This window comes from Saccopteryx leptura, chromosome 2, assembly GCF_036850995.1.
Source record: "Saccopteryx leptura isolate mSacLep1 chromosome 2, mSacLep1_pri_phased_curated, whole genome shotgun sequence".
Classification (NCBI taxonomy): Eukaryota; Metazoa; Chordata; class Mammalia; order Chiroptera; family Emballonuridae; genus Saccopteryx; species Saccopteryx leptura.
The window spans coordinates 316,916,578-316,933,664 of NC_089504.1; the positions used below are offsets into that span (position 1 = coordinate 316,916,578).

General features: G+C 44.4%; 1 protein-coding gene across 3 annotated transcripts in view; it reads right to left on the minus strand.

Moving 5' to 3' along the window:
* TPK1 (thiamin pyrophosphokinase 1) overlaps window positions 1–17,087 on the minus strand; it is a 151,340-nt gene that overhangs the window by 53,441 nt on the left and 80,812 nt on the right. For all 3 annotated transcript variants that reach the window (XM_066362946.1, XM_066362947.1, XM_066362948.1), the window contains 2 exons: window positions 9,615–9,710; window positions 7,268–7,414 (listed from right to left, as the gene is read on the minus strand). In XM_066362946.1, coding sequence (XP_066219043.1) covers window positions 7,268–7,414; window positions 9,615–9,710 — 243 coding nt within the window. The remainder of the gene's footprint in view (window positions 1–7,267; window positions 7,415–9,614; window positions 9,711–17,087) is intronic.

Consider the following 17,087-nt stretch of genomic DNA (forward strand, 5'->3'; position numbering starts at 1 on the left):
CCTCGACTGTGCGTAGTTAGCGTGCACTCGCAGTGTTGTTTATGAATAGGCTTCTCATCTGAGAAATAATGCACCTTCCTCCGCACAGGGCTGCTGAGGGCCAGGGAGATGCCCAGGAGAGTCTTCATAAACCCAAAGTGCGGCAGAACTCTCCAGATAGTATTTTTGGTAATTTCCCAGCCTTTCAGACACAGAGGCTATTTTTATATATGGGGCTTTCAAGAGATTTCAGTTGCCTATTAATAACTTTGGCATTTGGGTTATCCTGCCTACTTAGCATATCAGCAGAATCTTAGTGTGCTCTAGAGACAATATAAAATTGGAGCATCTCTCCTCCCCCTTTCCTCCCCCCGTATTGGTCATCTTGGGTTATACTCTGCTTTGTTAACTTCGGTCCTGACTCTGGTGCGTTTTTATAAATATGCTTGTTAAACTACTCCACATGCATTGAGTCAACCCTCTTAATTCTGATCATGACAAAGTTATGAAGGACTAAGTGGAGCTCTTAAAAGACAACTGTATCAGATAGTGCTTTAAAAAGAAAAATCCTCCATCAAAGACCTGAAAGATAGAACACGTACTTCCTCTTTCAGTAAGACTGGCTTAGAAGAGCTGAGATTGCTGGTGTGTGTGTGCATGTATATTACATGTGCTGTGTGTGTGTATGTATATGTGTGTCTGTAAGAGGATGAGGCAGCTTACCCACACCTTGGGTATCCAGGGTTGATGTATAGCTTGAATACGTACCCTCAAATTTCGGCCTTCCTAGCTTACCTTAATTTGTATAAATTTCCCACTTTCTCTTCCCTTTCGGTTTTTATCTCTTTTGGAACAAAGATACAAACAGCTCCCTCATACAGGGGCAAGACTTAATTGGAAGAGAAGTAACACAGCCAGATGGAGCTGTGGGACACTCTTAGGACAGAAATCACACTTGTGGCCCCATTTTTCTTGGAGGCTCATTTCACTTCCTGTGGGCGACTCTCGGATCACTGCATGGTGCATTGATACGGCATTGGCAACCTTTTGTTTTCAATTAAAGAGATGCTGAAGCAGTGCTCAACTGAACTGAGTCTACATGACACAGCGTGCCTGTGTCCTTGCCACCGAGGGCTGTGGGGGGCGGAGGGGGAGGAGAAGATAACACCCAGCACTCACTAACCCAGGACTTTAGCGAGAACTGGGTTAGGATCAGTTACGATGACAGAGCTCAGACACGCTGCTGAGTTCCTCTCAACGCTGTACCTGCACACGGGCTCCTTACGGATTGCTTCAGTGTCCAGAACCAATTCGCAGTCACTCTTGGTGGAAAATGAAATGCAAGACCAACATTCAAATGTTTTTAAATAGTTTCCATGCTGACTGAATTGGATATTTCCTCCCTTGCTTCCCTGGAACCACTGTATGATCACCGCGGGTTTTCTGCTGAGGGGCGTCTTTCTACAAACCTCCCTGAGAGATTTCTCTAGGGTCAGAAACCATGTGTGCGTGCGGGTGGGTGGCAGGCGTCAGGGCTGTGGCCTTGCTCCTTCACCCTGAGACTTCATCAGAGCCCGGCTGCGTCACCCCTGCCCCCACCATCCTCGTGCGTTTGCTCAAGACACAAGCACATTCCCAGCCACCGAGAGCAGCTATGGCACCCCCTTATGAGCTCCCGACAGCAAGGAAGACAGCATCTGCCACTTGGGGCGTCAGGGACAAGCTGCAGCCTCAGGCTCCCGGACTGGGATGCCTCTGGGACACCCCGCGCCTGTATGTACAAGAGGAGGTGATAATGAGCACGTTTAAAAATGTAAAGAATACATTCAGAGCACCTAAAACTCCCTATTTATTTGGACTTGGGTAGAATCAGATGAACTAAGTGCAGTAATTATTTTACCTTTTATCAAAAATATGTAATTATATGTTTTTTTAAGGTTTAGGAAAGGAAACAAGTTATCTTTCTTAAAACTGAATTTATTGGGGTGAGATTGGCTAATGAAATTGCCTAGGTTTTGGGAGTCCCGCTGCATAGCACGTCACCCGCACACCATGCCCCCCCCCCCCCAGCACCAGGAGCCCCGGCCCCCGTCCACCTCCCCCCACGCCCCTCACTCCTGTCGTGTCCCTGAGCATTTTCCTTTGCTTAATCCCTTCACCCTGTTCATCCAGCCCCTCAACCTCCTTTGAAAAGTTATATTTTAATAAATTTTGTTTCATAGCTAAACTGAGGCCCATAGATTTAAAAAGTGATGAAAATAATGCAGATGAGAGAAGTTTAGAGAGCTTTACTTGGAAATTCTGTAGAGAGGACAGACACTGCTGAGTAGGGATTTAAAAGAAAAGAGCAACGTAAACAGCACTCTTGGCAGAGCGCAGTGGGATCAACCATGCAGAGAAGAGAGCAGGGGGTCAGGTCGGGGACAGCAGCTGGCCAGTTTCTGTACCCCATGTCACACTGAGAAGACAACCGACCAGAGAGGGACATTTACAGTGTGGACTCGAAGGTTCCTTGGTGCCGTGTGCCCAGACCCAGTGATGTAGAGAGAAGGTGGCCGGTCAGGGCTGCAGAGGGGGGCGGGGGGCACGAGAGCCTTCTGCTCATGGATTTAAAATAGGTTGAAAAGGGTGGTGAACATATAATACAATACACAGGTGATATATTGTAGAACTGTACACCTGACACATATCTAATTATTAGTCTATGGCACCCCAATAAATTCCATAAAAAATAAAAATTAAAGATAAAATTAAATAAAATAGGTTGAGAACCACTTCACCAGTATATAGTGGTACAATTTATACATGCCACCTACATATACCTGCTTCCCAGGTGATGAGTCCACTCCCAAGTTTTTAGTGTTGATACATATATAATAATAATTCTCAAGGTACACCACCAGGTCAGGTTCGCTCTATCTATCTATCTATCTATCTATCTATCTATCTATCTATCTATCTATCTATCTATCTATCTTCTTTTAGGCTATTCTATTCCGTTCTAAAGACATATGAACCTCCTTACGTCCCAAAGTCAGCTGACCATCATCCATTTTCAACTGTTCTCACATTCTCTGTCTCAAAGGACAGCACCCATCACCTAACCCAGAACCCTGGTCATTACACTGACTCCTCTCTCTGGCTCTTCCAACAGACACTTCTAAGCACACCTCCTCACCAACTCTTTCATCTTTTCTTCATGCCCATACTCACTTTTAAGCTTATTTATTTATGGAAGGGGGAAGGGAGGCTGTGAGCTCAGTGTGACTGGCCGTTTATGGATATAAAATGCTTAGTAACCCTTTGTTCTCTTGACTCTTACTGCATGGGATCTACTTCAATTTCAGCATAAATCTTCTCTCAAAGAAATACTGGATATAACTTTGGGCAAATCACTTTACCTTTAAGTCTTTTCACTTGCTCATCTATAAAATCTTTATACTATTTACATTGATATTTAACGGTATAGTTTATACTGGAGATTCCAAAAGGCCAAGCAACAACAAAGCCGTAATGAGAAGGACATACAGAAGGGGATGAACAAAAGGACAATGGCAATTCCAATGGAAGGAATTAGAATTGGGTCATCAATGGTGACAAGGTCGTCAGTGTTGTTTAGAATTGGGAACTTCCTGTCCTCACGCCAACCCTGAGAGTCACTCCCCTGGGGTTATCCCTGGTGAGACAGGGCTGGCGCGTGCCCACGTGGGCAGGCAGACCCAGACTCTCGTGCTCAGCAGAACCCATCACCCATGCCAAACCTGCCGCATGAACGTGCAGCTTCCTTCTGCCAGACCGGTCACGCAGGTCCACCGCACTCGTTCCCAGCACTGCAGCTGTACGATGTATAAAACATCAGGAATGCATACAGTGATTTATTGATATCGTGCAAGAAAAAAATCAAGCAGTAGTCAACGTGACTGAGATCACGAGGAAGAAATATTTACATCTTCAGAAGTTTGCTCGAGTGAGATAAAAACGGAGACATCTGTTCCGTGACACCGCTCTCCTGCAGCCAAACCCAAAGTCCTGAGCCGCCATCACCGAGCACGGTGCAGGATAAGGCAAAAGGCACGCCTTATTAATTCCTGGACATCTCATTTCTTGGTCATAAATCCTACTAATTTGTATTACCTGCTGCCATAAAGCTTGCAGATAAAAGATAATTTATGCTCAGTGTAAAGAAGCTCATGTTTCTGTAGAAGCAGAGAGCAGAAAATGAGCAAGTATGTAAGGAAACCTGGAGCTGTTGCTCCGCACGGTCAGTGTAACACACTCAGCTCCGAGCAGGCTGTCCTCGTGAGGGGTACAGCGTAACACACTCAGCTCCGAGCGGGCTGTCCTCGTGAGGGGTACAGCGTAACACACTCAGCTCCAAGCGGGCTGTCCTCGTGAGGGGTACAGCGTAACACACTCAGCTCCGAGCGGGCTGTCCTCGTGAGGGGTACAGCGTAACACACTCAGCTCCGAGCGGGCTGTCCTCGTGAGGGGTACAGCGTAACACACTCAGCTCCGAGCAGGCTGTCCTCGTGAGGGGTACAGCGTAACACACTCAGCTCCAAGCAGGCTGTCCTCGTGAGGGGTACAGCGTAACACACACAGCTCCGAGCGGGCTGTCCTCGTGAGGGGTACAGCGTAACACACTCAGCTCCGAGCGGGCTGTCCTCGTGAGGGCTGTCCTCATGAGGGGTACAGTGTAACACACTCAGCTCCGAGTGGGCTGTCCTCGTGAGGGCTGTCCTCGTGAGGGGTACAGCATAACACACACACGGCTCTGAGCAGGCTGTCCTCGTGAGGGGTACAGCGTTAACACACACAGCTCCAAGTGGCTGTTCTCGTAAGGGGTACAGCGTTAACACACACAGCTCCGAGTGGCTGTCCTCATAAGGGGTATGGCGTAACACACACAGCTCCGAGCGGGCTGTCCTCGTGAGGGGTACAGTGTAACACACTCAGCTCCGAGCGGGCTATCCTCGTGAGGGCTGTCCTCGTGAGGGGTACAGCGTAACACACACAGCTCCGAGTGGCTGTCCTCATAAGGGGTATGGCGTAACACACATGGCTCCAAGCAGGCTGTCTCTGTCTTCATGAGGGACCTGGCTCCACTAGTATCTGCCATCAGGGCTTCATGTCTAAAGGTCTCTCTCCCACCCATCTCAACTCTGCTGCTCATGAAAGGTCATGCTGGCTTAAGAGCACCTTTTTGGGAATAAAGGGGGGGTGCTTACTTCTAAGGAAGAACCTATAATGCACTCTATTTCCTATTTCCAACTTTCTATTTTAAAATGGCAGATTAAATCTTCCTTCCAAGGAAATGCTACCTACTGAGGTTTTCACTTACACTGACATTTGATCCATAGTCATGAAATATACCCAAACACAAAAAGCCAATCAGCTAAAAAATTCTCAACATTTTACCATATTTATACAGACCTGAAACTACATTATTGTCTCCTTGTTTTAAAATCTAATTTGCAATAAACAAAAACTACCTATGGAAAGTAAACAAAAACTACCTATGGAAAGGGGATTGAAGGTAATGGGGAGGGAAGGCTTCAGGCTGAAACAGCCGAAACAGTCTCAAGTGCGCTGCTCCGGGACATGCAGGTCAGTCCCAGATGACGACAATGGTAGCGCTAATGCACAAAGGATGGCACTTATACAACCCCGTCTTATGACAGTCTCACATGTAGACACTAAGGTAGTTTGAGACAGGGAGGCTTTTCAGAAAGATCAAGAGCAACTATGTTAGCCCTGCAGTGCAGGGCTAGCCCAGTCACTGAACTGTCCCATAGCAGACAGCACTAAAACATTCATCAGCCAAACACATCCCAGTTGGCTTAAGTATAATGGAGGATGCTGCCCAACCACACCAGATTGTCCAGTAACGAGGACAACACTTCATCTTGGTTTAGCCTCGAGATGTTGCGGGTTCTGCAACTTCTGCACTGCACCCCAACCAGGGCAGACCGATGTACAGAGGCCATGGGGTAGGTTAGGAACCCTTACCAACCGAAAACAATTTAAAAAAATTTTAAAAAAGACAGAAAAAATTAAAAGGGTTCTTTTAAAATGCATCAAATATCTGTTTTGTTTAAAAGAATGCTCACAAAGCAAAAAAAACTCAGTTTCCATTCAAAAAGGACACCAAATTTACCTTTCCTGTTTTAAACACTGGGCGTTTACCATATCAGAGGAAGTTGAACTTCAGTTCTGACGGCCTCCAAGTATGAGAGGTCATCAGGAGATGGAGCCCAAGGTCTGCCCAAGGTGGAAGTGCACAAGGACACTGCCCTGTGTGAAGAAGGACCCTCGGTATGTGCAGAGATACGGGAGCATGCCCACCGGACCGCAAGGAGACCGCCTTCGAACCTCAGTGCTCCACGGCCGGGAGGTGGGGTCGAGTCTTCCCTGAGCCTTTGCAACCGGCATTCAAACTTCCAGCAGAATTAGCTTTGGAACTCACTTCCCAGATGGTCCAAAAATGTCTGACAAGTCACCAGCTGCCTAGCAGTGCAAAGGTAAGGAGCAGACACACCACCACCACAGCAGATGACCGTACAGAGTTTGAAAACCAGATTCTTCAGCTCACCGTCCACATTTCAAAAGAAGGTTCTAGAAAGCAGCAGGCAATGCAGTGAACCAGAGAACAACGCAAACATGGCTGAACCATGGTGAGCGCCCATTATGCGCACTCTATTAACCAAACAAGGCATCTGAGGGGCGGCCACAGAGGCAATAGGAGCCAAAGCAATTGTAGTCCATTGCAATAAGAAGCAATGGACTTTTTTATCAAACTAAAATCCATCAATCAACCTCATAAAACTTAGTAAGACATCTGCTCTAAGTGCTACATTAACAGAACATTTCTGCAATGCTTATTGTTGGAAATGAATAATATCATTGGAAATGAATAATATCATTAGAAATTTATGCAGAGGCTGTGGAATTAATAGGCAGGCAACTTAAGAACAGAAAAAGCTGGAAATTTCCTTAAGAGCTGAACAAAATCAAACTGTTTCCAGTGATAATGGTGACACTGAGAATATATGAGTGTTCCGTTTATAGCCAAGCTTTGGACTCCCTCTATTGGAATTTTTCTCATATTCAGCTGCTCAAAATGCAAAAGTGCTGAATTTAATTCTCAGTCATGTTTGCACAGGGAAGCGAACATGATCAAGTTCACTCATGGTTCCCAGACACAAACGGGGCTGCTCTCTCCTCGTCTGTTCAGATGTAGGAGGCCAGAGGAAGCCGCGCACTGACGTGACACTGACCCGTCACTCACCGGCTGGAGCAGGTAGATGAGCGATTCCTCCTGGAGGATGATGATGGGCAGAGGTGTGACGCGCGCCGCCTGGAACAGGGTGCTCACGGACGCCATGATCTGGTCGAAGCGCCCAGCGAGTCCACCCAGGGTCACGATCACGTCCACCTGAGCCAGGCAGAGGGAAGCAGAGTCACATAGTTAAGGAAGTACACAGCGTCAAACACCTGAAGAAAGCGCGGCACACGGCTGTCCACATCGTCCAGAATCCACACCAGGAGCACAGCCCGTGGTCAAAGCGCATGCACTGCGCAGATTCTGGGATCCTTTTTCAGGCTCTCAATTTCTCATGACTGTACTCCAAGCCTCGAGGAATCCCAGAACCTCTCAGCCTGAATTTAACCCCCATTTCAACATGGGGGTCTCGTGTTGAATAAGCAGTATCTGTAAATCTGTCGCTGAATTTTGCAGACTAGAGAAGCAGCAGATCAGATCCCATCTCTGTTCATTTTCCCTACAAGAAGCACTTAGCGAGACTGATGAACAACACCAGGGGATGGGCAAGCTGCGGTGGGCGGGAAGAGTCAGCCTGGGTCCGCCTGTGGGTCCTCGCTCTGTGTGTCTGACCATCACAGCCACAGGAGAAAGGACATAGACACCACCCTGTGTAGTTACAAAGGTTTCCAAGTCTAAAATTATGTCTTTAGGACAATAGTGTCCCTGGGATAGAGTGTTCAATTTGAAATGGAACCTTCACAGAATTCCACGTGGACCCAAGGCCCTATGCACTTACTTCTCTCTTTACCCGGTGTACTGTGAACGGCTGAAACTTATGTTTTCCCGATGCCTCAACATCCCCACAAGCAGGCTGCGAGCGTGCAGCCCAGGAGACCTGGTGCATCAGGCCACCCAGGTTGGTCCCTCCCAGGTGCCCCTTCTTGCCCTCTGCTGACTGGGACCTGGGACATTCAAACCCACCAGTGAAATCCTCTCATGATTCTGGCTGTGTACAGACCCTGGTCCCTGGAAAGGCTCCTGCCCATGGGTCCTCACTCCCTCTCCCAGCTCCCTACTTGCTCGGCTGGGCCAGTTCCTGGACTCTCCTCCCATGTGGCCCCAGCACGCTTTCTCTCTCCCTGACTCCTGTGAGTATAACAGGCTCTTCCAGCTCATACACCGCAGCGCGATACCTGCATCTCATCCATCATCGAAAGCCCCCAAAGTAAGTGACATCGTTATTCCTTACCACACACACAGTCAGGGATAACAGCCTTGCTTCCTCCATCGCCTGTCTACCTACAAATGTCCCCTACCCCATGACAACAGTTCACAGCCCCGTCCCCCAATCTGAACCTCCTCCTAGCAGCTCTGACACTGACCACACGCCAAGTATTTTACCGACTTAGCTGGTTCTAACATTGCATATCATTTCAACAAATACAAAAAAAAAATGTTGTAAAATATAATAAAACGTAAACTTGTGTAGTAAATTAATGGGATTAAACACTTGGATGCTTGGTGGAAAGTGTTATTGACTACCTTAAACGCCCACAAATGAAAAGCAGCAGACTCTGCTAGGATTTTTTTTTTAGTTGCTATTTTGCTAGTTTATATAAAAATTTACGATGATGACCCCTGGGCCAAACCTAAGCCGTGTTTGTTTGTTTTTCCCGCACAATATTTAAACACACATATAAAAAGCAACACAGCTCTGAATGGCAACAAGCAGCTAGAGATGAAAAGCAGCTTCTCCCTGTAAACTGAAAATGAGCTGCCAGCTTTGATTACTGGATACAAGGTCCACTTCACCCATCCTGTGACCTCTCTGCTGTACGGCGTGTGAATCTGCAACCTCTGATTTAAGTGCACAGATTTATTCAATGTACTGAAAAAAGCCTGACAGGAAATCCAAAAACCAGCACAAAAGTAAATAATGATTTCTTATTTTAAAAAGTAAAGGATATTTACCTGACCAGGCAGTGGCGCAGTGGATAGAGTGTCAGACTGGGATACAGAGGACCCAGGTTCGAAACCCCTAGGTCTCCAGCTTAAGCGCGGGCTCATCTGGTTTGAGCAGAGCTTACCAGCTTGAACCCAAGGTCGCTGGCTAGAGCAAGGGGTCACTCAGTCTGCTGTAGCCCCACGGTCAAGGCACATATGAGAAAGCAATCAATGAACAATTAGGGTGCCGCAATGAAGAATTGATGCTTCTCATCTCTCTCCCTTCCTGTCTGTCTGTCCCTATCTGTCCCTCTGTCTTTGTCACACACACACAAAAAAGGACGTTTTAGATGAGTCAAGATTTTAAACAGGATCTTTCCTGTCCTTGGCAACAGGACTTGAGCCAACAAAAAGGTGAGTATCGTACCTGTAGGTCTTTCTCTTCTATCTTCTTTTGGAGCACTTCGAGGCACTTGGTGAAGTCAGTATGGTCTTGATCAGGAGTGGAAATAAGCTCACATCCCTGCGTGTTAACAGAAGAGAAAGGTAAGAATAAATATTGATGTCAACCTCCGGATCACCACGAGGAGCCATAAAGTGAAGGTAAGATATCAACAGAGACATCCTACTCTGTCTGTATCAAATCCCGATCGTTAGACTCATTGCAATGACCTTTTTCACTTCACCTCGTAGGACATCTCAGGGATGGTGTCGGAATAGCTCAATAATGGTCTGACTGTGACAATCGTTTTACCCAAGAAAAATACAGATCAGATTACATTATTGGTCTTTAAAATTCATTGCTGTGATTATATTCAAGATTAATACTGTATAAGAATCCTGGAATAAGTATTACAAAATGCATTCACAGTGAAATTACCTTAAAGGTATTGCTAAAATAAAACCCTTTAAATTTCTTTAAGAATACCTCCTAAGTTTACTTATATGAATGGAAAAATATTAGTATTAAACTAATGATAAAAGAACAATTTTAGGTAAAATCAAGTGGAGTGTCCTATAAAATTCCTTTGAAGCAACTTTTTTTCCCTATGTAAAACACAGCATGAAGATCTCTGCCTGTGTAAGTATGTCTCTTGTATTATTTTTCGGATATAAGAAAGTGAATTTATAAGTTCTCTGCCTCTTCTACAACAGCTACCTTGCCTAGTGGAAAACGCTGAAATATATTTATAAATATAAAGCTACAAAAGTGCCCGCTTAGTGGCACCAGTGAACACAGGTGACTAAAGAAACGATATTTTGGAAATGACTTTTATCTCCAGTCTTACAGAGGGAAAGGTGTGTTAACCAGAGTGTGATGGGACTTCAGACTTAGTTCTGGGATAGAACAATGTGTGGTCTCTGACAAACAGCTGAGTAAGGGAAAGTTAAATATAATCTACCACATAAAGTTGCCATTCAAAGAGTTTTCAAGGATACCAAACACCCATACTGCCTCTTAAATTATCCCAAGAACCATTCTCAGAGATTTAAAGGTTCTTCTTTAACTTCAAGGTCTGGTTAAATGAGTCAAGCTCAACCTGTGCTTTTTTTCATTTATGACTGTCCTACATTGTAGTGACCAATGAAAAAATTAATTTCTCATCACTCAGAAGTATACTTTGTCCTAAAAGATGTATATGTCATCGTTATGAGATCATCAACATGTACTTTCCTGACCCTAAAAGAACATTAAGATCTACTATAATTACCAAGCCTGGGCATAAAGAGGCTGACTCATCTCAGACTAACCATCCTAAGAAAAGCAGACATGAGAATACAGTTATTTCCTTAGACTTGAATTCTAGAAATAAAATTGCTAGGAAAATTATAAGCACATTAAAAAAATCCTTGATCAAAATTTCCAGAGTGCTTTCTAGGGAGGTTGCAAAAATATATATTCCTACTGATAATATGTGAAGGTGAAGAGTTTCTTCTTTTAGAATATAACTAACAGTAGGAAAGATAATGCATCATGGAATTTTTACTGTGAGTTAATTTAATTAATTGCCTCAATAACAAACAGAGAGCAGTTTCAAGGTCTGGTCTGTTGGCTCAGTGGTCAAGTGTCTGCCCAACATGTGGATGTCCTGGGTTCGATTTCCGGTCAGGTCACATATGAGAAGACCATCTGCTTCTCTACCCCTCCCCTCCGCAGCCATGGCTTGATTGGTTGAGCACACTGGCCCCCAGTGCTGATGGTGCTAAAAATAGCTTGGTTGTGAGCATGGCCCCAGATGGGGAGAGCCTCGGCCCCAGACGGGGGTTGCTGGGTGGATCTTGGTCAAGGCACATGTGGAAGTCTGTCTTTCTGTCTTTCTATCTCCCCTCTTCTCACTGGGAAAAGAAAGAGAGAGAGAGAGAAAGAGAGAGAGAAAGAGCAGTTCCATTCAAGGGAAGATGTCTTCCATTGGAGGGGTTAGGAGGAGAAAGTTAAGATCACGCTGGAGTGGGCTGAAGCCAGGGTGGGGCTGGGAGTGGGTCGTCCAAATGAGGACTTAGAAGCTAAAGAACAGTATCAAAGAGACGGACATTTCTGAAGGGGAAAATAGGTGTCAGTAGGGTACAGAAGAGAAGACAAAAAACTACTGAAGAGCAACTTTGAAGTAGCTCTGCAAACATGAAGTAAAACTTACTATCCCATGACATTAGAATACTGATATGGATTTTTTTATATATATATCAGCAATGATATGAGTTTTACTGAGTCTTAAAATGTAGCTCTTCCATATTTTATCATCCCCTGTTCAATGCTGAATTTGCCTTCTTCTTGTATATAAGTCCGACATACACCTTAAAATATTTGGGGGAGATCTATCCCAGAGTCTTACAAAACCTGAATATATTAACTTTTTATTAATTAGTCTCTACACTCATTCCTTAAACTGAATTGACCAGAACTCTGTAATACGAAACAGCTTACCAGCTTCAAAATGGTGGGCACGAAACAAAATGACATACATACTCTGGACAATCAAAGATCCAGATCTAAACTTAGCCCAAACTGGTTCTCACATGTGCTGAGAGGAGCAGCTAGATAAAAGCAATTGGAACCTAAGCGGTCCATGTTCCCGACGCCCACATGAAGCCCTCCTTCCTCCCTGTGGAGATGCAGTCACAGAAGTTCCATTCCCCACTCTCCTCTGAGCACGCGGCGGCAGATTGCTCCCTCAGTTGTATTTACCAGCCTCCTAAACACATTTCTACTTTTCAAACAAACAAACAAACAAATATTTCTTTTTAAACCATCACATGACAGCCTACAAAATAACAATTTCTTCAGCAAGAATGTCACATGATTAAACTGTAAGTAACAAGTTGTTGCCTCTTTCTGGTTTCCTAGCTGGTATATAAGAGAAAAGAGTAAACACAATTTAACCTTGTAGCAATTCTCCACCTGATCCCAAACATAAAGAGACATTCTAATCTAGTGTAATCTTCACAGCGCTGGGTGCTACCAGACAACCTTTCCATTCAACCTAGCACTGGATGAAAACTACAGGATTTCAGACAAGAAAGTCACCACTTGTGTTAATGGAAGTCGAAAGTCTTTTTCGACTGGCAAAAGCTCTTAAATGATGGCTTCCTTGCTAAAACCTAAGCCAGAGGTCTGGATGGAAGAGGGTTTCCAAAACAGTGAACATAGCAGGCTTCCCGAGAACTTGAATGCTACACTGTTCCCTATACTGATGAAAAAAATTCCCCAAATGCTAACAGTGGCTCACTGTGCCCAAATTGTTTGTATACACAATCTGGTTTAGGCTAAGCACCTGCTTACTTTCCTCTGGGAATCGGGAAGTTTGGGTGGGAGCATCTACGCGTAGGTACCTGAAGTTAAGTCTAAGCACTGAGTCTCCAACAAGCTTCCCTGATGACAACACCCCACTCTGGTCATCACGATCTGATCACTCACAACCTGCGTGACTACACCTGGAAAGGACTCTTGGAACTGGTGACCGCGCTGCAGGCTTGGCTTGTTCCCACTGTCTTTCCCCTTCTCTGGTCCTGCCTGGAATCCTTCGGCTGCAGCAGGTCAGAGCCAAGCCCTGTCACCCTCCTATCGAATCACCCAACTTGGGGACCCCCAAAACAAGGAGCTAACAAACTTCTTCCTCAATGACATGCTTGAATAAGCTATTTCGCAATGCTACCGCGAGCCCCTCTGTGTCTGGGCGCTGTCCCTTCAGGACCACTGGGGACACGCTGAGGGAAGCAGCAGTCTGCACCAGGGCTCTCTGCCGAGCCCCCTTCCTCCCCGGAGAGGCAAGGGCATGGTGGGGGGGGGGGGAGCCGGAGGGGGCACTGCAGCATGCCAGGCGGAGGCTACTGCTCAGTTACTTAGAACTAAGTGGAAACAGAAATGCTAAATGCTGACACAGAGAGAAGGAGGCTGCAGAATGTCCCCAGCTTGTCGAGCTGCTCCCACACTCTGCATTAGGAAAACCCCCTGCATTGCTCTGAGGACAGTGGCACAGTGGTTAGAACAGCCTGACTCCCACTGCAACCGCTCCCTAGCTGTGTAAGCGTGGGCATGGCTCAAACTCTGTACAATAAGCTAGGGTTCCAGCCTAATGACATTTGTTGCAAGGATTCAGTGAGTTTATAAATACTACATTTGATCTTAGCCAAAAGGCTGAGAAGTAATTCAATGAGTTCATAAATAAAAGTACACCTACAATTGCTTGGCATATTGTAAAGCACTTTTTAAAAGTGGTTGGCTGTTATTGTTTTCAAGGTTGTACAGATTATTTTCTTATCAGCTTTTAAAAAGAGAGATGATCTGTATGGTTTTTTGAACTTTCTGAAACAGTAAAACAAGCTTCTAACCATCCCAACACATTTTAGCCTTGCTGGTAACCCATAAACTACATTAGGTGTTGGTGGGGGAAGAATAATGTCTTATGGTCAAATTCACTTGAGAAATACTAAGGCAAGCAGAATTAGATATTTAGCAGACCTGCTTAAAATGATATTGTGCACAGTGAATTTCCAAAAGGCATACCCAGAAAGTCAAATTTCACAAATTCACTTGATCACAGAAACCTTTTTTATACCAGTATCTGTAGTACCAGCGCTTGGCCGCTCTGGTTCTGAAATTAGTTCTAGACACTTGCTTAATTTAAGTGTCAAATAGAATCCGACTACTAGAGACACCAGGACAAATGACCACAGACTTCTGGCTGTAAGTGATCACATATGAACAGGGGTCAGGAGGAAAATTATGATTTATATCAAGCTCTCCGAGAGAAGTACAAAGGAAAGAGGAGTCCTGTCCCGGCAGAAACCAGGAGGGGGCAGGGGAGTAAGCAGGGGCCCCAGAAGCCAGATACGAGTGAGGGAAGAGAAACCTGGAGAACGGACAGTATGTGCCTGAGGAGAGACAGGCAGGCGCCAAGGAGGTCGCAGTGAGGCACTGGGAGGTCTTAGAATGTAAACGGCACAGGCTCTTCCTTTTAAACACCCAAAGTATGTTAAACAAGTTCAAACAAAACAGGCTTTGGAAATAAACCAGACAATATAAAATAAAGTCAATCTGAAAGGCCTGTGATAGAGGCAAGCATAAGAATTAAGGTGTATTCAAGAGAAACTTTCGCATAATGCCCGCGCCTGTCTCATGACTCCCTTGGTGAGACGCTAATAAGGCTGTGCCAACGGGTGTAAGATGATAAAGTGGACAGCCCATCACTCAGGTGTCCAGGGAAACCACCTGTCTATCATTCCTGTAGCAAAGCCTTTGTAGCTCAGCATATGTTAATTTGTCTTAATGCTTAAGCCTAAAAATGTATTATACACGAGGTTTGTAAAAATTTTTTAAAGAAATATATTCACAAATGAAGCTGAGCTTTATGTATTTGGTATCGCTGCACTTGTGTGGCACTAGTCAAACTTGCTAACGTTTTTATACCGGCTAACAGCCCATTTTTCCATTTTCTCTAAATTAATGAATTTTACCATGCCTAAAGGACATCGTCATGTGGCCAGGCAGAACTGGGAAGAGACACAGCTAAAAGGACAAACAGTAAGATTCATGAGATTAGACAGATCGATGCAGATGCTTTTAATGAGAATAAAAACATCTGTGGAGATTCTGTGAAACTTAAATAGAATTAGACTCGAGGTATTATGAAACTCAAAAGGATATTTTAAGTGAGTTTGATTATGAATTAAATCTAGGTTCATAAACTGTACACTTGTGGATATAAACTGATTAGAAATCTTTTTAAACGTAATGTTACTGAGATGCTCCCCAAAAGCTCTGAAGTAAACAATTTTAGAAAGTAAAACAAAATACTTTCTCTTATATTATTAAAGTAGTTCTTTAGTGTTTCTAGAGCACTTCTACATGTGTATAACATTATTTGGTCATTATTACAAGTGTTTGAGAAAGCCCGAGTTATATAACACGATTAATTTCACATTCCTTGGTCAGACTTCCATGTATGTAAACTAACACCTCAAAAATAATTTGCATAGTTAGTTTAAGAAACCATAATCACTCTATTATTTTATAAAACCTAAGAAATAAAATGACCATTAGTAATGGTCAAGACTGAGTATCAGTGGTTTGACATTTCTGCCTGAGCACTAAACTTACCTATACCTCCCATTCCCACTATTTGAGAGTCAATGTTTTTAAATTGGAATTAAAATAAGGCATTTCCTTCTTCATATCATTATTCCATTTATAGAAAAATAAGAATAGAATTGTTCAAAAGTCAAACCAGAAGCTAACGTCCCTTTCTTTTGACTGGGAAAAGTTATATGCAAATTCAAATCCTCAGTCTACTAAAATGTAACTGAATCCTCTTTATGAAAGTGTCAGCCTTCATAATGAGATATAAAAGACAAACACTTTCATACCATCTATGTAACGTTTATACTTCTCCAAAGACGCACAGGTTAAAGCAGTGAGACACATTACCCTCACCCATCAAGAATAGTCTTCAAAAATCTGGGGACGGCCACATGCCACCATTAGATGATGATGGGAAAACATCACCAAGAAGCAATGATTGAATAAAAGATATTCTTCGATAATTCACTTATTTGCCTTAAAAAAAAAAATCTTATCTTTCCTAATTCTGAGAAAAAAGTAATGAAAGGTCAGGACCTCTTGCCTTACCTGAAAGAGAATCACCCTGGGTCTCTACTTAGAACTGCCTGGTGGCCCAGAATAATCCTGTTACGTCTGCAATGGAAAACTGGTGTTTCATACCAGCCCAGCATTTCTGCTGGTCTCATGCATCCTTTAGACTAGGGCTCCTCGCATCCTTCAGTCAAGACCTGTGTTTACACCTGCAGTTTCAGCAGGCTCTTTGGCCAGTCTCATATCCCAGTATCCTTGACCACTGTTAGGTTATTATACTGTGTTCTTCCAGAACTTGGCAAGATTGACAGGGAAGACAGAACCAGAACTCAGATCTAGAGTCCTATGCCTGACTTAGGACTAGGGCTATTTTCCCCACCCTGTCAGGAACATGGCCTTGTGTTCACAGTAAAATGACAACTTTAGTATTGATCTAGTGGCAGCAGTGTTGTGTCAGGCAAACATGCAGCTTTCAAACTGCAACACGCTAATTACCAGAAGGAGTAATCTGGGTATTGTGTCTTACCCTATGGACCATATGGAATGAGGTAGTAGATCAAAGCTTTCCTCTACTTGTCTAAAACCCAAAGGAACAAGTGATGGAGGGCTCTAGATTTAAAAACTAGTAACTGGGTTGTTGATATGTGACTCATATTGAAGCAGGTTTTATCAGAAAAAGATTGAGTCCAATTCCCGGCCAGGCACACAGGAGAAGCACCCATCAGCTTCTCCACCCTTCCCCCTCTCCTTTCTTTCTCTCTCTCTCTTCCCCTCACACAGCCAAGGCTCCATTGGAGCAAGTTGGCCCGAGCG